This window comes from Coregonus lavaretus, assembly GCF_964263955.1.
Source record: "Coregonus lavaretus genome assembly, chromosome: 6".
In the NCBI taxonomy this organism is placed as follows: domain Eukaryota; kingdom Metazoa; phylum Chordata; class Actinopteri; order Salmoniformes; family Salmonidae; genus Coregonus; species Coregonus lavaretus.
The window spans coordinates 50275187-50298125 of NC_139993.1; the positions used below are offsets into that span (position 1 = coordinate 50275187).

Below are 22939 nucleotides of genomic sequence, written 5' to 3' on the forward strand. Positions count from 1 at the left end.
GAGTGGCAGGCGAGCTTGATTGTATTGACTCTTCGCACCGATATTATTTAGACTTTATGTCGAATCGCAGCATGTCCATTGATTGACCAAACAGGTAAGAGCAGCACATAACGAAGTAACTAAGCAACTGCCTTTGAGCAAGCCATCTACTTACTGGTGGCTAACTAACATTGGCTAGCTAGCTAACAAACTTGCTAGCTAACGTTAGCTCAAATGTTAACTAACTATAATATGTTGCTGACGTTGGTGTTATTGTTGCCTTACCTCTTTGAAGTTTGATGCACATATTTGATACATTCATAAACTTCATTGATTTTTTACATCCAGATTGCCACTGTACACACACTCTCACTATGATGGCTGAAGAACGCAGGGTCTGTAGCAGTGTCCCACAAGCTGAGTCAAAGGTGAGACAAGCTAACCATGAAGTGGCTTGCAAGAGATTATAATATTTTGAAGTATGTGATTAATTTATCAAATAAACTGCTATTCAATGGAGGAATGCATTAAAAGTCATAACGGTTTTTTTTCAGCCTCCCTCAATCTCTTCATCCTCTTCAATGAGGGAACTGGAATCTAAAAACTTGCATCTCAGAAGGAAGTTAAGCTCAGTGGAGGAAGAAAGTGCTTCTGTGATGCAAGAAAACAGACAACTGATCATTGAATTGGAAGCAGTGAATCTCGAACTTGCCAGCTCGAAAACCAAAGTATTCCAGTTTATGCATTTTCGTACAACCTCCGCCATTATTCATTATTATAACGCTATTCATGCAGGCCTTTACAGAGGGCCCAAATAATATGTTACCAATGTTGGGTGTGGTTCCACAGATGCTCAGCTTGAACTAAGACACATTTGTTCACCTAAAATGTTGACAGGTCCGGGTTCTGGGTTCCACCGTAGGGTCTAAGACTTCTAGTGTGTGTCATATGAAGGAGGAGATTGAGGGTTTGGAGGCTGAGGTTGAGGCCCAAGGGAATGTACTCAGGTTGGTAGGAGGATACACATAAACACACACAGACACACCTTTGTGAATGCAGTTGTGCTAGTTGTGTTGCCTTGTTCATTGTAGAGATACAGAAAAGAGGCTGGAGGAGACTCAAGAGACATTGGTCATTAAGAGCAGACTAGTGGACCAGCTACAAGAGGAGTTAATGGCTGCTAGGGCTGAGTTAGAGAACAGGACTAATCAGGGGATAAGGTAAGCAGTGGTTCTATGCTCTTTAAGAATCCCCAATTACTATATACACTGAGTGCACAAAACATTAAGAACACCTTCCTAATATTGAGTTGCACCCCCCTTTTGCCTTCAGAACAGCCTCAATTCGTCAGGGCATGGACTCTACAAGGTGTCGAAAGCGTTCCACAGGGATATTGGCCCATGTTGACTCCAATGCTTCCCACAGTTGTGTCAAGTTGGCTGGATGTCCTTTGGGTGGTGGACCATTCTTGATGCACATGGGAAACTGTTGAGCGTGAAAAACCCAGCAGTGTTGCAGTTCTTGACACAAACCGGTGCGCCTGGCACCTACTACCATACCCCGTTCAAAGGCACTTAAATCTTTGGTATTACCCATTCACTCTCTAAATGGCACACATACACAATACATGTCTCAAGGCTTTAAGAAATCCTTATTTAACCTGTCTCATCCCCTTCATCTACACTGATTGAAGTGGATTTAACAAGTGACATCAATAAGTGATCATAGCTTTCACCTGGCCAGTCTGTCATGGAAAGGGCAGGTGTTCTTAATGTTTTATACACTCAGTGTATGTAATACACATCACCTGATGTCACCTCCTTGTACTAGTGCTTGTTGTTTGGTAACTAAGATATATTTTCCATTCATCCCAAAGAGTTGAGCAACAGAGAGAGGAAGCACTTGTTACTGCAGAGAAGCAGACATTGGCTCTCCGGAGTTACAAGGGAAATATGTCAGAGAAACTGAAGAAGGTATGGAATAAGACGAGTGAAGAGTCAAGCTATGTAAATAACAAAAATGTAAATGTTTTTTAAGCCTGTTTGTTCAGAATAAATGCTTGTCAATACCTGGCCAAATTATATTTAGACATTACAGTCTTTGATTGTATAGCAACGTGATGCTGTGTTGTGGTCCATAGGTGTTGGACAACGAGGCCAGACTGAAGGAGGCTCTTATCCAGTGTGATAAAGAGAGAGTGGCGTGGGAGAGGAGGTGTCTTCAGCTAGAGCAGGACAAGACTGACATGAATCAGCTGATTGGGTTGGTACTCAAGTCTCTGTTCAGCATATCTTACTTAATAGTTTCTGAATCAACCTCTGAAAATGTATCTTATAGGATTAATCTCTGTGGTTACACTTCACTTGAATCAACTGTGATAAGGAGGACAGTGTAAAAATGACATTTTTGCTTCATATCATGATATGTGGATATGGTAGAGGTTTAGATTGGTTGTAGTTAGTAGAATACCAATACCACTGTGATGGACAAACCTATAGTAATAGTAGTTGGGAATCTCTCTGACCAGCCAGTTGAAGGAAGAGTCGGTCAGAGCCGAGGCGATGAGTGTAGAGTGCGCCACCTTGCGTTCTCGTCTGGAAGAGGCCTCTGTCCGGGCTGTGGAGCTGGAGAGAAGACTGAGTGACAGGGAGATAGTTGAGAAGGACATAGAGGTGTTGAGGAAGGAGTGTGGGGACCTACGCCACCTCACTACCAGCCAGGAGCAGAGACTGGAGCAGTGTCAGAGAGAAGCACAGCAGAGCCAGGCTGAACAGGTCAGCCTAGAGGCCATCCTCAGCCTGCTGCATCTTAGAGAGGTGAGCCTAGCGCCATACTCCCTACTACACTCTCAAACTATACCCTCTGTGTATTGTCTCTACATGCTATATTCCGAATGCTGTACAGTGAGGAAAAAAAGTATTTGATCCCCTGCTGATTTTGTACGTTTGCCCTCTGACAAAGACATGATCAGTCTATAATTTTAATAGTAGGTTTATTTGAACAGTGAGAGACAGAATAACAACAAAATAATCCAGAAAAACGCATGTCAAAAATGTTATAAATTGATTTGCATTTTAATGAGGGAAATAAGTATTTGACCCCTCTGCAAAACATGACTTAGTACTTGGTGGCAAAACCCTTGTTGGCAATCACAGAGGTCAGACGTTTCTTGTAGTTGGCCACCAGGTTTGCACACATCTCAGGAGGGATTTTGTCCCACTCCTCTTTGCAGATCTTCTCCAAGTCATTAAGGTTTCGAGCATGACGTTTGGCAACTCGAACCTTCAGCTCCCTCCACAGATTTTCTATGAGATTAAGGTCTGGAGACTGGCTAGGCCACTCCAGGACCTTAATGTGCTTCTTCTTGAGCCACTCCTTTGTTGCCTTGGCCGTGTGTTTTGAGTCATTGTCACGCTGGAATACCCATCCACGACCCATTTTCAATGCCCTGGCTGAGGGAAGGAGGTTCTCACCCAAGATTTGACGGTACATGGCCCCGTCCATCGTCCCTTTGATGCGGTGAAGTTGTCCTGTCCCCTTAGCAGAAAAACACCCCCAAAGCATAATGTTTACACCTCCATGTTTGACGGTGGGGATGGTGTTCTTGGGGTCATAGGCAGCATTCCTCCTCCTCCAAACACGGCGAGTTGAGTTGATGCCAAAGAGCTCGATTTTGGTCTCTTCTGACCACAACACTTTCACCCAGTTCTCCTCTGAATCATTCAGATGTTCATTGGCAAACTTCAGACGGCCCTGTATATGTGCTTTCTTGAGCAGGGGGACCTTGCGGGTGCTGCAGGATTTCAGTCCTTCACAGCGTAGTGTGTTACCAATTGTTTTCTTGGTGACTATGGTCCCAGCTCCCTTGAGATCATTGACAAGATCCTCCCGTGTAGTTCTGGGCTGATTCCTCACCATTCTCATGATCATTGCAACTCCACGAGGTGAGACCTTGCATGGAGCCCCAGGCCGAGGGAGATTGACAGTTATTTTGTGTTTCTTCCATTTGCGAATAATCGCACCAACTGTTGTCACCTTCTCACCAAGCTGCTTGGCGATGGTCTTGTAGCCCATTCCAGCCTTGTGTAGGTCTACAATCTTGTCCCTGACATCCTTGGAGAGCTCTTTGGTCTTGGCCATGGTGGAGAGTTTGGAATCTGATTGATTGATTGCTTCTGTGGACAGGTGTCTTTTATACAGGTAACAAACTGAGATTAGGAGCACTCCCTTTAAGAGTGTGCTCCTAATCTCAGCTCGTTACCTGTATAAAAGACACCTGGGAGCCAGAAATCTTTCTGATTGATTTTTGACATGCGTTTTTCTGGATTTTTTTGTTGTTATTCTGTCTCTCACTGTTCAAATAAACCTACCATTAAAATTACAGACGGATCATTTCTTAATCAGCAGGGGATCAAATACTTTTTTCCCTCACTGTATGTGCCCCATACAATCATAGTGCACCCTGTTTATTGCTAACTCAGCATAACCTCAACTCTGTTCCAGACAATGATGGTGGACAAAATGTACTGTACTGTTATGTAAAAGTGACCTAACTATTTGTTATAGAGTGGAGGGGGATCACTCTGTGCTAAGCCTTGTCTGCCAGCTCCATTCTGTGATGTCCCCAAACTCAAACCAGGTGATTTCCCTAGCTTACTCTTCAATACTACCCATCGTATTGTAGTCTGTATACACTGAGTGTACAAAACATTAGGAACAGTCTGTCATGCTCTTTCCATGACATAGATTGACCAGGTGAAAGCTATGATCCCTTATTTATGTCACTTGTTAAAGCCACTTCAATCAGTATAGATGAAGGGGAGGAGACAGGTTAAATAGTGATTTTTAAGCCTTGAGACAATTGAGACATGGATTGTGTATGTGTGCCATTCAGAGGGTGAATAGGTAAGACAAAATATTTAAGTGCCTTTGAACAGAGTATGGTAGTAGGTGCCAGGCGCACCGGTTTGAGTGTGTCAAGAACTGCAACGCTTCTGGGTTTTTCACACTCAACAGTGTATCAAGAATGGTCCACCACCCAAAGGACATCCAGCCAACTTGACACAACTGTGGGAAGCATTGGAGTCAACATGGGCCAGCATCCATGTGGAACACTTTCGACACCTTGTAGAGTCCATGCCCCGGCGAATTGAGGCTGTTCTGAGGGCAAAGGGGGGTGCAACTCAATATTAGGAAGGTGTTCCTAATGTTTTGTACACTCAGTGTATAGCACATATCTAATCTCCCATCTCTAGGCTATGCATACAGTAGAGTAGGTCAACTCTAACAATATCTATTCCTTGTATGCTGTAACATTGTGGATACACATTGAAGAATGAAAAGGATGTTTGTATCCCCCCCAAAAATGGTCTGTTTGTGTTTTGTGTTTTGGGTGTGTCAGGGGAGCAGTACCAGCAGCTGCTGCCTGTGTTGCGGGCTGTGGAGCAGGAGAGAGGCAGGCAGGCAGCTCTAGTCCTGGGCCTACAGGAGAGACTAAGGCAGGCCCAGGAGGAGATGACTGCCCTACATAACAACATGAACCAGAGAGACATCCAGCTACAGAAACTACACACAGAGCTCCAGGAGAGGACTGTACAAATCAACCAGCTGGAGAGAGAGGTAAGGATGGACACATGAATAGGGTACTGTACCACCATTTTCATTATGAGTAGTGTCAAATCAAGGAAAAGGCTTGAACACTGCCACATTTTCTATCTGATGCCAAGAGGCGGGCCTTTAAAATGTTCCTACCCAGGGCCCGAAACGTGGTTTGTCCGTCTATGTACTGCTGAAGTCATAGTAAAACTCCTTGTATGCTATTTTTATCTCACTCGAGTTGTGTTCTGATTATGAGGGGGTCCTAACAAGTTTGAGAACCTGTTGTTTACTGTATGTGTGACTGATGTCTGTCCCCTGGTGGTGCATGTGTTGTATTGCAGTTAATATGGCAAACGGACGTGGCAGTTTCACCAAGTACTGATTCCAGCTTTCACTTATAACTGTATAACAGCTTTTCACGTATATTTCACGTATAACAGGCAGCTCTAGTCCTGGGCCTGCAGGAGAGACTAAGGCAGGCTCAGGAGGAGATGACTGCCCTACAGAACAAATTGAACCAGAGAGACATCCAGCTACAGAAACTACACACAGAGCTCCAGGAGAGGACTGTACAAATCAACAAGCTGGAGAGAGAGGTAAGGATGGACACATGAATAGGGTACTGTACCACCATTTTCATTATGAGTAGTGTCAAATCAAGGAAAAGGCTGTATCTCAAAGGAATCTGAGTTACATCAGGACAAGTGAGGGTCTCACTCACAGAAGCAGAGTAATCGGGCCTTAAACCAGTGCCTGAAACAAAATATTATTATAACACTTATTGTGTACGTATGTGACATATGTCTGTCCCTAGTGGTGAATGTGTTGTATTGCAGTTAAGGAGGAAGAACGTCAGCCTGGCAGCTGCAGAGAAACAGTTAGAGAAGAAAGATGCAGGACTTTCACAGGCTGTAGAGAAGACCACTGAGTTAGAGCAGAACCTGCTGGTAATGGTGAAGTCTTCAACACACACTGAAAATAAATTGTGTTGTCACTAATCTATCAAATGCAAATGCTGAAGTAGGCTACACTAAACAGACATTGTGTTGTCACTACTCACTCGCATCCACCAACACACACACACACACACACACACACACACACACACACACACACACACACACATGCTTTCACTTACACACGTTGGGTCTGTCTAAATCCACAAGGATGACTGCCTGCCTTTGGATTGAGACAGACACAGTTCTCTCTTCTAACTCACAGACACGTCCTTTCACACACATAGGCTATGCTATGTTTAAGTGGGCTAGTTAGTTAGTTGATGAACGCTCTGGTTTGAAACGTAGGAGAAGAGCAGCAGTATCCAGCACTTTAAAACCACTCTGGACTTGAAGAAGAGGGATTTCCAGCAGGAGTTGGAGGAGTCTCAGAGAGTTGGCTCAGAGCAATGTAAGGAGCTACAGGATCAAATCAAAATGGTGAGAGGATACATGTATTGTATTCCTTTATTCACACTTGACTGTTCATAAAAGTCACCCAAGGTTACAATAAGCAATGCCATGAACTTCACATACTTTCAATCTTAGAATAGTTATACGTGAAAGCTGGAATCCGTGTACTTGGTAAAACTGCAACGTCCATTTGTGATATTACAACAATAAAGAAGTTACTGTAAACAATGAACACTCTTTTTTTCCCTTGCACATCATTGCACATCATTGCACACATGATAGAACAGCAGAGTATGTACTGTGAAAATATTTTACCACGATGCTCCTCTCCTCCGTTTCATTGACAAAACAATAACAAATGCGCTGGGGGTGAACAGTGGCACTGTTTCACCTTATGCAGAATTTCAGCTTTAACATACAGTAGATGTTTGGGCACCTGCAAAGCTACTCGTGTATATACCCTAGTCCAGTCATACAGTACTTGTGTTTCCTGCCTGTTTCATGTGATTTTATGTCTGCCTGTCCTGTACAGTTGCACTCTCAGAAAGCAGAGCTGGAGAAATACTTTTCTTCAGCCCAGCATGAGAGACAGGAGGCCCAGCACAGAGCAGACAGACTTCAGACCTCCCTCAACCAGCTCACGCACGTATGTCTGCCCCTACACACAACACACCTCACATCACATTACCCTTACCTAGAGTGCATTCGGAAAGTATTCAGGCCCCTTGACTTTTTCCACATTTTGTTACGTTACAGCCTTATTCTAAAATTGATTAAATATAATTTTTTTCTCATCAATCTATATACAATACCACGTAATGACAAAGCGAAAACAGGTTTTTAGATATTGTTGCACATTTATTAAAAATAAAACAGATACCTTATTTACATAAGTATTCAGACCCTTTGCTATGAGACTCAAAATTGAGCTCAGGTGCATCCTGTTTCCATTGATCATCCTTGAGATGTTTCTACAACTTGATTGTAGTCCACCTGTGGTAAATTCAATTGATTGGACATGGTTTGGAAAGGCACACACCTGTCTATGTGAGGTCCCACAGTTGACAGTGCATGTCAGAGCAAAAACCAAGCCATGAGGTCGAAGGAATTGTCCGTAGCGCTCCAAGACAGGATTGTGTCGCGGCACAGATCTGGGGAAGGGTACCAAAACATTTCTGCAGCATTGAAGGTCCCCAAGAACACAGTGGCCTCCATCATTCTTAAATGGAAGGTGTTTTGAACCACCAAGACTCGGGGGAGAAGGGCCTTGGTCAGGGAGGTGACCAAGAACCCGATGGTCACTCTGACTGAGCTCCAGAGTTCCTCTGTGGAGATGGGAGAACCTTCCAGAAGGACAACCATCTCTGCAGCATTCCACCAATCAGGCCTTTATGGTAGAGTGGCCAGACGGAAGCCACTCCTCAGTAGAAGGCACATAACAGCCCGCTTGGAGTTTGCCAAAAGGCACCTAAAGGACTCTCAGACCATGAGAAACAAGATTATCTGTTCTGATGAAACCGAGATTGAACTTTTTGGCCTGAATACCAAGCGTCACGTCAGGAGGAAACCTGGAACCATCCCTACGGTGAAGCATGGTGGTGGCAGCATCATGCTGTGGGGATGTTTTTCAGCGGCAGGGACTGGGAGACTAGTCAGGATCGAGGGAAAGATGAACAGAGCAAAGTACAGAGAGATCCTTGATGAAAACCTGCTACAGAGCGCTCAGGACCTCAGACTGGGGCGAAGGTTCACCTTCCAACAGGACAACGACCCTAAGCACACAGCCAAGACAACGCAGGAGTGGCTTCGAGACAAGTCTCAGAATGTCCTCGAGTGGCCCAGCCTGAGCCCGGACTTGAACCCGATCGAGCATCTCTGGAGAGACCTGAAAATAGCTGTGAAAATAGCTCCCCAACCAACCTGACAGAGCTTGAGAGGATCTGCAGAGAATAATGGGAGAAAATCCCCAAATACAGTTGTGCCAAGCTTATAGCATCATACCCAAGAAGACTCAAGGCTGTAATCGCTGCCAAAGGTGCTTCAACAAAGTACTGAGTAAAGGGTCTGAATACTTATATAAATGTGATATTTCAGTTTTATATTTATTTATACATTTGCAAACATTTCTAAAAACCTGTTTTTGCTTTGTCATTTATGGGGTATTGTGTGTAGATTGATGAGGGGGAAAAAACAATTTAATCCATTTTAGAATAAGGCTGTAACGTAACAAAATGTGGAAAAAGTAAAGTGGTCTGAATACTTTCCGTATGCACTGTAGATCTTCACAGTTTTATAAATCACACCCACGTCATTCAGTTTGACACAGAGTGTCACAGCTGGGCATCTTGGTATTAATCTGACTAGTGCTATAACCTTGTCACTTCCTAGGATACAGAGACGAGAGCCAATCAAGACCAGGAGGCCTTGAGAGCTCTCAGAGTGCAGGCAACAGAATATACTACCAAGGTCAGTCCTTATGAAAACTAAATTGTCATAGCATGTGTTATCAGCTAAATCAGACTTTTTTTTCTTCCTGCATTGGTCCTGTTGCAGGTGAGGTTTTTGGAGACAGCCCTGACAACATGCCAGGATGAGTTGAGTAGCTGTATGCAACAGATAAAGGGAGTGAAGGGACGCTATGAGAGAGAGCTGGAGACAAGCGCCAAAGAGGTAGAAAATGAAGATCTTCACCTTGCTTTAATTTCCTGTGAAACATTTATCACACAATGTGCCTGGAATGTTGTATCTGTGGATGGGACGTTGTAGTCTGATCCCAGATCTGTTTTTGCTCTCTTGCCAACTCCTTGTCACTTCTTCTCACGCCAAACATGACAATGTGTGGCATGACAATTCCATAAGGAGTTGGCAAGAGAGCAGACAGACTGGCACTCAGGAAATTGGCAACAATGTGAAGGATATGAGACAAAAATTAAATAAAATTCTAACTTGTGAAGTGTATGGATGAAGACTAGTGAATTGAAACAGGCAGTTCCAGTGTTCTCTGTCCCCAGGTGGAGGCTCTGCAGGCAGAGATGCGGGGTAGCTCTCTGGTATGTCAGAGCTCCAGTGAGCAGAACCTGCAGCTGCAGCACACCGTCCAGAGACAGCAGACCATGCTGCAGAAGAGCACCTCCCGTGTGGCAGAGCTAGAGGACAGACAGGCCCTGTTACTGGAGCAGGTAGACAGATAGATAGATACTTTACTGTCTTCAGAGAGGAACATTATTTCCACAGCCTGTAAGTTACATACAACATAATCAGCAAACCAGCCTCAGAGACCGAACATAAAACATAAAACCGTACAGTTTTAATTGAACTCAGTGGCTGAACAAATAGACTACTAGAGCGCATGAGCTGCAGTTGTTATATCTAATGTAGGAGTTTGAGATGCAATACAAATGTCTTATTTTGAAACATTCATCATTGCTTTAACTGGTGCAGTTCTTTGTATACAAAGTCAGCTTTTGTGGGCATAGCAGGGTTAATCAAATAGTCCTCATATCTGTTTATAATTGACTGTGTATTCTTGCTGCTCATACTGTTCATGAGTGTTTTGAAAAGCGTAATTGTTTAGACAGGTTCCTGTGTTCAAAAGGATTACTTCAGGCTTGCAAGGGGTTACTATAGTATAGTGCAGGGATCATCAACTAGATTCAGCTGCGGGACGATTTTGTTTCTTAAGCGGATAGTCGGGGGGCCAGAACATAATAATTTGTAGACTGCAAATTGACCACAAGAAGCACAAACAGATGTGCTTGGAGGTGAGTTGAGAGGGTTCAATTCACACACTGTATGTGTGTGGCGTGCGTGTGTGCATTCCTCCAGGTGGGCCGCTTGGAGAAGGAACTGGAGAAAGAGAAGGCGTTAGCCTCCAAAGAGCTGAAGAGGAGAGAGCAGAGAGCCCAGGAGGCCATAGAGGAACTGCAGGAGGCTAGTCAGCAGGCAGAGAGACATGAGAGAGAAGCCCTGCAGCTCTCCAGCTCTGTCACGTGAGACTAGTTTTTGCTCCCTCTACCAGTCTCTCCTCGACTCAACTTGTCTCGGCTCTAATCTACTCTACTACTCTAATCTACGCTACTCGACTCTACTCTAATCTGTTACTCTACTCTAGTACAGGGTTCGAGACTGTGACCAAAACTCTTGCATTTGCGACCCTTTGACTTGGCAATATGACACCAATTTCTAATTAGGCGCTAGGGTGCCAGTTATTTTATTATTTTAGCTGGTCATGTTAGTTTTTGACCTCACTCAAGATTTTTAACCATGATTTAGTCAAACAGTAAAGTACATTATCCTCATGATTCCTGCCCTGCTGCTGTGTCTGTTTCGCCGGGGCCTGCTGCTGTGTCAAGCAAGCCACTCTCTCCTTTCCCGGGGAACAAAATGCTCCTGGAGAGAATAGTGTTCCGATTTTGTTCCGATTTTTAAAGTCCAATTGCAGGGAAAACACAGCTATCCTGTTGTCACAGTTGAAGAGGGGAGGTTCTCAGCTTTCTGTAGGTATCCTCTTTTATTTCTGAACTCTAAATTTTGACCTCAATAGCAACTATTTTTCAACCAAGATATTTGATATGGCTTTGATACAGAGCGTGCGAAATGTTGTGCATTGGCCATTGCGATTGCATAGGCCTCATTGAGCAGTAGGCTACAACTGCAACGTTTTTGGGACATTACATTTACTGTTAGATTAATACATGGCTACCAGCAGTGGGTAGCACTCGTCTCCCGAGTGGCGCAGTGGTCTAAGGCACTGCATCACAGTGCTAGCTGTGCCACTAGAGATCCTGGTTCGAATCCAGGCTCTGTCGTAGCCGGCCGTGACCGGGAGACCCATGGGCGGCGCACAATTGGCCCAGCGTCGTCCAGGGTAGGGGAGGGAATGGCCGGCAGGGATGTAGCTCAGTTGGTAGAGCATGGCGTTTGCAACGCCAGGGTTGTGGGTTCGATTCCCACGGGGGGCCAGTATAAAATAAAATAAAATACAAAATAATGTATGCACTCACTTAACTGTAAGTTGCTCTGGATAAGAGCGTCTGCTAAATGTAAATGTAAAATGTATTATGTTTAGTGTTAGCGATCTAGCTAATGTGTTTTGAGTTTTTGCTTACTCAGGTGCTGAATTAGCCCCAAATAAATTAGCCTAGAATATTAGTGCACATATAAAGATGTAGGCAAGTTCATCTCTATTGAACAAAATACAATTCAGAAAATTCCGGATACCTATTTTAACAGTAAAATGTAACAACAATAGCTTATTTGTCAACCCAACATTCATGACAATCACTGGATTAGGTTGCAGAATATCTTGAATCATGCATTCCTGCATGGACATGTTAGATGAAACAACTTATTTATTGAATACCATCTCAGTAGTCTACACCTCTTAAAAAAGCACTGTGAATGACCTTATATGATTACTCATTTTTGCTATTGCGTGACCTGTGAAAAAGATTTGGTGCAACCAAATCATGGGCTGGTGCCACCATCTGAAAAAGTTAGTGGCACCAGTACCACCAGGGGAAAATGTTAGTCTACTCTACACTACTCTACTGCCAAGCACTTTACAACACTAAACACACACAACCGTTATTAAATGTATCACTTTGATTCACTCTACTGAGACCAGGCTGCTTGTTGAGGCTCTTGAAAATTATACAATAATTTTAACAATAATGGCTACAATTCCAAGCATAGGTTTTTACCAATGCTCAGACCCAACAGTAAAGCTTCATTCAAGAGTCGGTGGGTGGAAGTTCTATCAACATCTGACTTCCACCACCCCTCACCAAGTGATAAGTCTTGTCTTGTACTAATCAAGCTAGTTACGGATTGCAGCAGTCTAGTGATTCGGAGTCAAATTAAGCAAAGTCAAACACCTGTATGCCTGCAGTAAGAAATAGTGGAGGTAGCTTTAGAAGGAAAGTCCATATAAACTGTCTGTAACTTATGTTTAAGTTAAGGTCCCATATGGGTTTGATTATGGGTTTGATTAAACTAGATGTCTTTGTAAAGATGCGGGTCTTGACAACATACAGTACTTTATTACGAAAGACAGAACAGAATACAGTGCAATGGACATCCTAACATTGGATTGGACGTTATTATGTAGTTATGTAATATCAGCTGTTTGTTTATAATCGATAGTTGTCAGAGCGCTCCATTGTTTGTTGTTGGGTGGCTGCATTATAAGGCCCCTTTCAGTTGCTGAGAAGCTGGGAATGCATTTGATATGGCCAGTTTAACTCCCTGAGTTACTTTGACCCTGGCATCTCCAACTGTCATGTTTGTAATTTTCTTGCCTAAATAGACTTGTACTGAGTTAAATGTTCTCCTTCAACATTGAGCCTAATGTCTCGGCTGGTTGAGTGTCAGTGTCACGGTTTCGGCCGAGGCTGCTCCTCTTCCTTGTTCGGGCAGGCTTCGGCGGTCGTCGTCTCCGGAGTACTAGCTGCCACCGTTCTATGTTTCTTGTTCGTTTGGTTTTGTCTCTTTGTAACACCTGTCCCTTGTTTGTGTTTGATGATGTTCCCTATTTAGTTTCGTTTGTTTGGGTCAGGTGTTATGCGTGATTGTTTATTGTCAGACTGCCTCTGTATGGTTACATTTCTCTCGTTGTTGCTTGTCCCGAGAGTTCGCACTGCGTGCGCTTTTCTTGTGTATTTCGCACTGTGTTTGTGCGTAATTGTTTTGCGCCACCCGGTTGGGTTGGCGACTATTTTGTTCACGTGTTTGAACGTTACTAAAAAGACGGTTGAAGTCATCCTGGTTCCTGCGCTTGATTCCTTCCACTCAGCTACACACACCACTCTGACAGAATCACGCATCTTCCATGGAATCAGCAGGAGCGACCGCGCCAACAGCCGGGATGGAGGACCGTCTTCGTGGACAGGAGGATCGTATTAACCAGGTCTGTCAGGCCCTGGAGGGGGTGATGAACACTCTTCACCGATGGGAAACCAGCGGGGTACCCACGCCCCCACGAACCGAACCATCCCCATCGGTCAGTCCTCCTGCCTCATCTCCGGAACCCAGTGGGATTCGGCTCTCGCTCCCGAGGGCGTACGACGGCTCCACTGCCGGGTGTCAAGGGTTCCTGCTGCAAGTGGAGCTCTACCTCGCCACCGTACACCCGGCGCCCTCGGGACACGAGAGCGTCTCAGCCCTCATCTCCTGTCTCACCGGCAAGGCGTTGGAGTGGGCCAACGCTGAATGGAGGAGAATGGACGCCGCTACCACTAACTATGCGGAGTTCTCCCGCCGCTTCCGTGCTGTGTTTGACCATCCACCAGAGGGGAAGGCGGCGGGGGAGCGTCTGTTCTACCTCCGACAGGGGATGAGGAGCGCCCAGGACTTTGCATTGGAGTTCCGGACCCTAGCGGCCGATGCAGGGTGGAATGAGCGGGCCCATATCGACCACTTCCGCTGCAGCCTCCGGGAGGACGTCCAGCGAGAGTTGGCGTGCAGGGACACCTCGTTGACCTTTGACCAGCTTGTCGACATGGCCATTCGGCTGGATACCCTGCTCGCCACCCGTGGACGTCCCGGGGGGGGTTCGCCCATTCCACTCTCCAGCACCTCCGAGCCGAGCCCTATGGAGCTCGGGGGTGCTGGCGCTAGGGAACGGAGGAGTAGGAACCCGAGGGGGCCCGGTCCCTGCACTAACTGTGGCCGTGGAGGGCACACCGCGGCTAGGTGTTGGGGAGGGTCCCCCGGTGAGGGAGAGGGCAGGTCACGCATTGGGGGGTCCCCCCAGGTGAGTAGGCGCCCTACTTACCCAGAGCTTTCTGTCGTGCACCTAACCTTGCCTGTTTGTTTTCCACAGGTTGCACCTCGTTCCCAGCATAAGGCGCTGGTAGATTCAGGCGCAGCTGGGAATTTTGTAGATCGCCAGTTCTGTATAGAGTTAGGGATTCCCCTCCTTCCAGTTGATAAGCCTTTTCCCGTTCATGCCCTAGATAGCCGTCCGTTAGGGTCTGGGTTGATTAGGGAGGTCACAGCACCCCTTCAGATGATGGCGCAGGAGGGTCATGAGGAGATAATTCAGCTCTATCTGATTGACTCTCCTGCGTATCCGGTAGTGCTGGGTCTTCCCTGGTTGATGACCCATGACCCTACTATTATGTGGCGAGAGAAAGCTCTTAAAGGGTGGTCTGCCCAGTGTGAGGGGCGGTGTCTGGGTGTTTCCATAGGGGCGACCTCGGTGGAAAGTCCGAATCTAATGACAGCACTGCATATTCCCCCCGAGTATGAGGATTTGAAACTGGCGTTTAGTAAGACTAGGGCGGCGCAGCTGCCGCCTCATAGACGGGGGGATTGTGCGATAGATCTCCAGTCAGGAGCAGCTCTCCCGCGGAGCCATGTGTATCCCTTGTCTCAAGAGGAGAGAAAGGCAATGGAGACGTACATCGCTGAGTCTCTTAGACAGGGATACATACGGGCCTCCACTTCACCCGCTTCCTCGAGTTTCTTTTTTGTGAAGAAAAAGGATGGAGGTCTGCGCCCGTGTATTGATTACCGCGGTCTCAATCAGATCACAGTGAAGTACAGCTATCCACTTCCTCTGATTGCGACTATGACGGAGTCACTGCACGGTGCGCAGTTCTTTACAAAATTGGATCTCAGGAGCGCATATAACTTGGTGCGCATTAGAGAGGGCGATGAATGGAAGACAGCGTTTAGCACGACTTCCGGACACTACGAGTATCTAGTCATGCCATATGGGTTAATGAATGCTCCCTCAGTCTTCCAATCCTTCGTCGATGAGATTTTCCGGGACATGCAGGGACAGGGAGTAGTTGTGTACATCGACGACATTCTGGTGTACAGTCCTACCCGTGCAGAGCATGTAGCCCTGGTGCGCCGAGTATTGAGGAGGCTGTTGGAGCATGACCTATATGTCAAGGCAGAGAAATGTCTGTTTTTTCAGAAGTCGGTCTCCTTTCTGGGTTACCAGTTGTCTGCGTCAGGGGTGAAGATGGAGGTAGACCGGGTGTCAGCTGTGCGTAATTGGCAGACCCCAACCACTGTGAAGGAGGTGCAACGGTTCTTGGGTTTTGCGAATTATTACCGGAGGTTTATCCGGGGTTTTGGACAGGTGGCAGCTCCCATAACGTCTCTGTTAAAGGGGGGTCCGGTGCGCTTGCGGTGGTCAGCTGAGGCGGACAGGGCATTTGGGAGACTGAAGGACCTGTTTACCTCGGCGCCGGTGTTGGCGCATCCGGATCCCTCTTTACCGTTCCAGGTAGAGGTGGACGCGTCAGAGGCCGGGATAGGGGCCGTTCTTTCCCAGCGTTCTGGCACTCCACCTAAACTCCGTCCCTGTGCGTTTTATTCAAAGAAGCTCAGTCCGGCGGAGCGGAATTATGACGTAGGAGACAGGGAGCTGTTAGCCGTGGTACAGGCCCTAAAGGTGTGGCGGCATTGGCTCGAGGGGGCTCAACACCCTTTCCTCATTCTAACTGACCATCGTAACCTGGAGTACATCCGGGCAGCTAGGAGACTGAATCCTCGCCAGGCCCGCTGGACTATGTTTCTAGCCCGGTTTGTGTTTAAGATCACATACATCCCTGGGTCCCAGAACGGGAAGGCAGATGCTCTGTCTCGGCGGTATGACGCGGAGGAGAGGTCCGTTGAGCCCACGCCCATACTACCAGAGTCTTGTCTGGTTGCACCGGTGGTGTGGGAGGTTGATGGCGAGATCGAGCGGGCGTTACGCACCGACCCGAGTCCTCCACAGTGTCCAGTGGGTCGGACGTACGTTCCGCTCGAGGTACGCGATCGCCTCATTTGTTGGGCTCATACGTCCCCCTCCTCTGGCCATCCGGGTATCGGCCGGACAGTGCACTGCCTTAGCACGAAGTACTGGTGGCCAACGTTAGCTAGGGATGTGAGGATTTATGTCTCCTCCTGTTCGGTGTGTGCCCAGTGTAAGGCGCCCAGACATTTGCCCAGGGGTAAGTTACAACCCCTGCCTATTCCACAACGACCCTGGTCCCACCTCTCGGTGGATTTTGTTACCGACCTTCCCCCCTCACAGGGGAATACTACCATCCTGGTCGTTGTGGATCGGTTCTCGAAGGCCTGTCGTCTCCTTCCCATGCCGGGTCTACCCACTGCCCTACAGACCGCAGAGGCTCTGTTCACCCATGTCTTCCGGCATTACGGGGTACCCGAGGATATAGTGTCTGACCGAGGCCCCCAGTTCACCTCCAGAGTGTGGAGAGCATTTATGGAACGGTTGGGGGTTTCGGTAAGCCTTACCTCGGGTTACCACCCGGAGAGTAATGGGCAGGTTGAACGTGTGAACCAGGATGTGGGTAGGTTTCTGAGGTCATACTGTCAGGGCCGGCCGGAGGAGTGGGCGAGATATGTGCCCTGGGCCGAGATGGCACAGAACTCTCTTCGCCACTCCTCCACCCAACTAACCCCTTTTCAGTGTGTATTAGGGTACCAGCCGGTTCTGGCACCATGGCATGAGAGCCAGATCGAGGCCCCCGCTGTGGATGAGTGGGTGCGGCGCTCGGAGGAGACGTGGGACGCTGCACACGTCCATCTGCAGCGTGCCATACGTCGACAGAAGACGAGCGCCGACCTACACCGCAGTGAGGGGCCAGTGTACGCACCTGGAGATCGAGTCTGGCTCTCAACCAGAAACCTGCCCCTCCGCCTGCCCTGCCGGAAGCTGGGTCGGCGGTTTGTGGGGCCCTTTAAAGTCCTGAGGAGATTGAACGAGGTGAGTTACAGGTTAGAACTACCTATTGATTACAAGAATATTAACCCCTCGTTCCATGTGTCTCTCCTCAGGCCGGTGGTAGCTGGTCCACTCCAGGACTTTGAGATTGAGGAGACTCCTCCACCCCCGTTGGACATCGAGGGGGCTCCGGCGTACACCGTGAGGTCCATCCTTGATTCGAGACGCCGGATGGGGGGTCTTCAATATCTCGTGGAGTGGGAGGGGTACGGTCCGGAGGAGCGGTGCTGGGTGCCAAGGAGGGACATATTGGACCAGTCCCTGCTGACCGAGTTCCATCGGGGTCATCCTGCGCGCCCTGCTCCGCGTCGTCCGGGTCGTCCCCGAGCCCCGGGTCGGCGCACGGCTGGAGCCGCGCGTCAAGGGGGGGGTACTGTCACGGTTTCGGCCGAGGCTGCTCCTCTTCCTTGTTCGGGCAGGCTTCGGCGGTCGTCGTCTCCGGAGTACTAGCTGCCACCGTTCTATGTTTCTTGTTCGTTTGGTTTTGTCTCTTTGTAACACCTGTCCCTTGTTTGTGTTTGATGATGTTCCCTATTTAGTTTCGTTTGTTTGGGTCAGGTGTTATGCGTGATTGTTTATTGTCAGACTGCCTCTGTATGGTTACATTTCTCTCGTTGTTGCTTGTCCCGAGAGTTCGCACTGCGTGCGCTTTTCTTGTGTATTTCGCACTGTGTTTGTGCGTAATTGTTTTGCGCCACCCGGTTGGGTTGGCGACTATTTTGTTCACGTGTTTGAACGTTACTAAAAAGACGGTTGAAGTCATCCTGGTTCCTGCGCTTGATTCCTTCCACTCAGCTACACACACCACTCTGACAGTCAGTTAGCTGCAGGGCTTAGTGAAGCCAGTCGTATGACTCTGATTATAATGCTCTGTACTCAGTATTTGTTTGGAGGCTGTTTCCTGCTCTCTGTTAGGGGCATATAAGCAGTCTAGATAGCCCATTCCCAAAAGAACAAACACAACATACTATAAATCAGTAGAAGGAAAAGCTTAGAGATGTTCAATCCTGACCAGCTCAGTACAGCCCAGGGAACCACAGAAACACGCAGAATATCACATACAGCATATTTTGTGACTGTTATACTTCTCCAGACATCCCAAACCTTTTGTTATACCCACTTGGTTTCTGTGTTGTCAATTATCATTGTAATCAATGCAAGCGTCTTTAGGGTGACCATTTACAGACGTAGCGTGCCTAGTAGCCTTGTACCCCTGTTGTTGAAAGCCAGGGTTTGTCTGTGTCCTGTCATGCAGGCAGTTGTCAGAGGACATGAATAAGGTTCGGGGAGAGCTGAGTGAGCGAGAGCAGCAGATGCTGCGTATACGGAGAGACAGCGACACCAAGTCCTTCCAGCTCTCTAAGATGGAGAAGATGCTAGCTGAGACCAGAGGAAAGCTGGACAAGAAGACAGAGTCTGGTATGGAAAGTAAAGGGTGGACAACCGGGACAATATGGGTCTGTATCAATATCCTTACTCTAATTCACTGAGTTTCTTCTCTGAAATGCATGAGAACTGCATTGTTTTGGTTATGTGGATAAACTATCATGCAAGGATTCAAATGTACACTCTTAGAAAAGAAGGTGCTATCTAGAACCGTAAAGGGTTCTTCAATTGTGTCCATAGGTTGGGAGAACCCTCTGAAAGGAGCTATTTTTGGTTCCAAGTAGAATCCTTTCACTAATACAAGGTTCTACGTCAGGGGTGGGAAAACTATGGATCCGGCCCGTGAGCCCATTCAATCCCCCCCCCAAAAGATTTTGGGTTAAAAAAACACTCCAGGCCACTCTTGAATGTCTAAAACTAAATAGAAAGTATGTAGAAATTAGAATGGACCTATATATTTTCAAATAACTGCCCTTTTTCTGGCCCGCAAATTGCTTTTGACAAACATTTTGAGAGACAAAATCTGTGTGGCCCTCTGCTGAATTTTGAAATCCCGATGTGGCCCATCAGCCAAAATGATTGCCCATCCCTGTTCTATGTGGAACCCTTTCACCACTAACAGGTTCTAAGTATGTATAACGTTTTTCACCATCAAAGAGTTCTACCTGGAACCAAAAAGGGTTCTCCTATGGGGACAAATGAAGAACCCTTTTTTCTAAGAGTGTAGTGTATGTGGTCCTCTGTAGCTCAGCTGGTAGAGCACGGCGCTTGTAACGCCAAGGTAGTGGGTTCGATCCCCGGGACCACCCATACGCAAAAAAAATGTATGCACGCATGACTGTAAGTCGCTTTGGATAAAGGCGTCTGCTAAATGGCATATTATTATTATTATTATTATAGGTAATGAGACAGTGCATGTGCCCTTGATGATTGATTTAATTTATTGGATAAGTATTAGGCTGCTCCAGACGGATACAATAAAGCCTGGAGGCTAATTTCCATTGTGGTCCTCATGATTATATAGTCAACTCAATATACAAGTATCTACTTTTGATAGCCATTAACTTCACAGCGTAAGTAACTGTCTGTGTTCTGATGCTATCCCTGTGTATTTTAGAAGCTTTTAGATCTTCTGTGTCTAAGGGTCTGTCTTTAGGGGCCACTTTCCAGGTCACAGATTAAGCCGAGTCCTTCACTAAAATGCATGTTCAGAATCTCGATTTTAGTTGAAGACTTTATCTGGGTCCAGGAAACTGGCTCAAAGTGTTATCTCTCCCTCTGAGTGACTGTTTCTAACCTTGTTGTTCTCTGGGCCTTGTCCGGTTCAGTCCAGGATCTGGAGGAGAAGGTACGTTTCACCAGGAAGGACAGGAGGAACTCCCTCCACCGCACCCAGCTGCTGGAGAGCCAGATGAAGACGGTGAAGGGAGAGCTGGTGGACACACTGGACCACCTGCAGGAGCTACGAGACAGGCTGAGACGCTCACAGGCCAACGCAGAGCAGCGCAAAGTTGACATGGAGAAACTGCAAGCAGTGATGAGGTGAGAGAGCCCCAAACGCCAACAGTCCTTCATCTTGAGTTCCTACAGCCGAGTTGGGCAGTAGCCTCTTCATCCCTCTCCCAAGTCATTTAGTACCCGAGGCTCCATTTGGTACCTGGTAATTTGACCTTTCACTTCATTCCTTTTCAACAATGGGGCCAGAACACCTCAAGCTTGAAGCTTGACGACAAAGCTGAATCCAAATGCTTTTTTAACTGTAACAAATGTATATTGCCTCAGAAAGTAATGTTTAAAAAAATTCTGTATCTATCTTTACAGTTTGTACTGCTCCCAAATCATTTGAAATACTTATCTACTTTGCTTTTACTCTGTTTTTTGCTTTTCACTTGCCACAAACTCTGCTTTTGTGACTTGATTTTCGTTGGGGGTTGATAAACACTGTGAACTTGTGTCAGCTCCTATTCCCAGGACTTTATTCCCTGTCTGTGTTGTGTGGAAACTTGGAGCCAAACCAGAGTGTAAATTATTACCAAAGGACTGTGCTACAAGCCAATGGGAAAGAAGCAAAAATATGATGACCATGGTTCTCTGTTTTTAATTTGTGTTAAATTGAGATAAACACTGTGTTGCTTCTGTGGTGTTCTATTGTCAAGGATTGTCCAAGGTTATTATGTGCTTAAAGCAATTTTCCAGGGGACGAAGACTGAACTTGTCAACATCTCTGAGGCAATGATGGCAGATGAACAACAACACTGACCCCCCCCCTGGTTGTCATACATCACTTGGAGGCAATTGTCACTGGTTGTGGGGAATCTGTTGGTGCTGTTTGGGCTGCTGACGCAGCAGCAGCCCATACAGATTGTGTAACAAAGTTCAACTTGTGCTACTTCTCTTTTTAGAAGGTCGAGTATAGGCTATTGACATCATTATATCCTTGCCTGTCCTCCAGTTCCAGTTCATACATTATGAAAAGAAAACATCAATATCATGCCAGTTTTATTGGGGGATTTTCCATTTGTATCCCTAGGATCATGTCTTTCATATTGTTTCATGAAACTAAGCGGAACTATCTTTCAGATGCTCTGTTTCAATTGAAAATATTTGAGTGCCAAGATGTGGCCGTGACCCCACTCTTCAAGGGTGTCTCAGGAGGAGTTGGGATATGCAAAAAACACATTTCCAATTCACACATTGTATTAATACACACTTGTACATGAAATAGGAGAAATATAATCATCCTCCTAATTATTATTAGTGGGGCTTGCGAAGCAAGACTCCCCACTTTAAAGGTGCAATATGCAGAAATCTCTCCGCCATTTCCTGATTGCTAAAATTCAAATAGTTAGCCTAATTTCAGTTTATGCAACAAAACAAGTAGCCATTGTGTAGAGAATCATTGTACCATCTAAACCGCTTTGAAATATATTTTCCATAACTAAAAATATTGTATTTTCAGCAGTTTGAAGCTAGTGTACAAAACCGAAAGTAAAAGCAATAACAAACTTAAGAATGGGAAGCATAGAAATAGCGCACATAGAACAGATATACCACTTCTTAGACTTGCTTTGAATGAGAATGACATATCTATAACTCACATTTCTATGTGCATTTGGTCGGGTCGCCCAAAAAGTGACATATTGCAGCTTTAAATCTTCGACATACTTCTGACTTATAGTTATGCTTGTGTGCTTGATATCTTTTATACTTTTACAACTATTTAGCTTTTTGTCATTATTTTTGTCCTCCATCCACTTTCACGGGATTTACTCATCATTCTGAAGGTAAATGCAACAATGCAACTTTTGACACAAATCAGCTACTTTGACCACTGCCAACAACTTAGACAAAAAGTTAGAGAGTATGACATCAAATCAGAACTCAGAACAAAAATATATTATACCGATCAAACGATACATCTGTTTTACTAACCGCATCAACGACATTTCCTCTAACTTTTAATAAACAACTGAAATTTTGACCGCTTTCCCAAAAGGTTAGACAACAAGTTAGAGGGTATGACATCTTTGTCTACTTCTCTGCTAATCAAATCTGATGTCAGAACAAACATATATGTTACCAATCTAACGATACAGTTGTTTTAGTAACCGCATGAGAATTCTATTTAATATTTTTTTTTCTCCAAACAACTGAAATTTTTACAACTTTTGCATGACTTTAGACAAAATAATAATGTTTTTAAAACAAATGCGTTATGAAATAATGACATGCTTGTTAATAAAAATGTCAAAGCAAAAAATAGTGAACATTCAATTGCCAAAACATTAAAAATATTCCATGTCTCTGTCAGTCCACA

The 22939-nt window shown here is 46.0% G+C and overlaps 1 protein-coding gene across 1 annotated transcript in view; it reads left to right on the top strand.

The window, feature by feature from the left end:
* Positions 1–356: 356 nt before the first annotated feature.
* The window catches only part of LOC311131065 (coiled-coil domain-containing protein 18-like), a gene marked incomplete at both ends in the record, with an annotated part of 40770 nt that continues 18187 nt past the window's right edge, over positions 357–22939 (top strand). The window contains 19 exon segments of the mRNA XM_084163882.1: positions 357–407; positions 534–707; positions 877–986; positions 1071–1199; positions 1856–1952; positions 2120–2245; positions 2511–2795; positions 4546–4618; positions 5381–5598; positions 6018–6173; positions 6414–6524; positions 6882–7013; positions 7519–7632; positions 9375–9452; positions 9540–9656; positions 9998–10165; positions 10812–10975; positions 18992–19155; positions 20451–20664. Coding sequence (XP_084020008.1) covers positions 357–407; positions 534–707; positions 877–986; positions 1071–1199; positions 1856–1952; positions 2120–2245; positions 2511–2795; positions 4546–4618; positions 5381–5598; positions 6018–6173; positions 6414–6524; positions 6882–7013; positions 7519–7632; positions 9375–9452; positions 9540–9656; positions 9998–10165; positions 10812–10975; positions 18992–19155; positions 20451–20664 — 2681 coding nt within the window.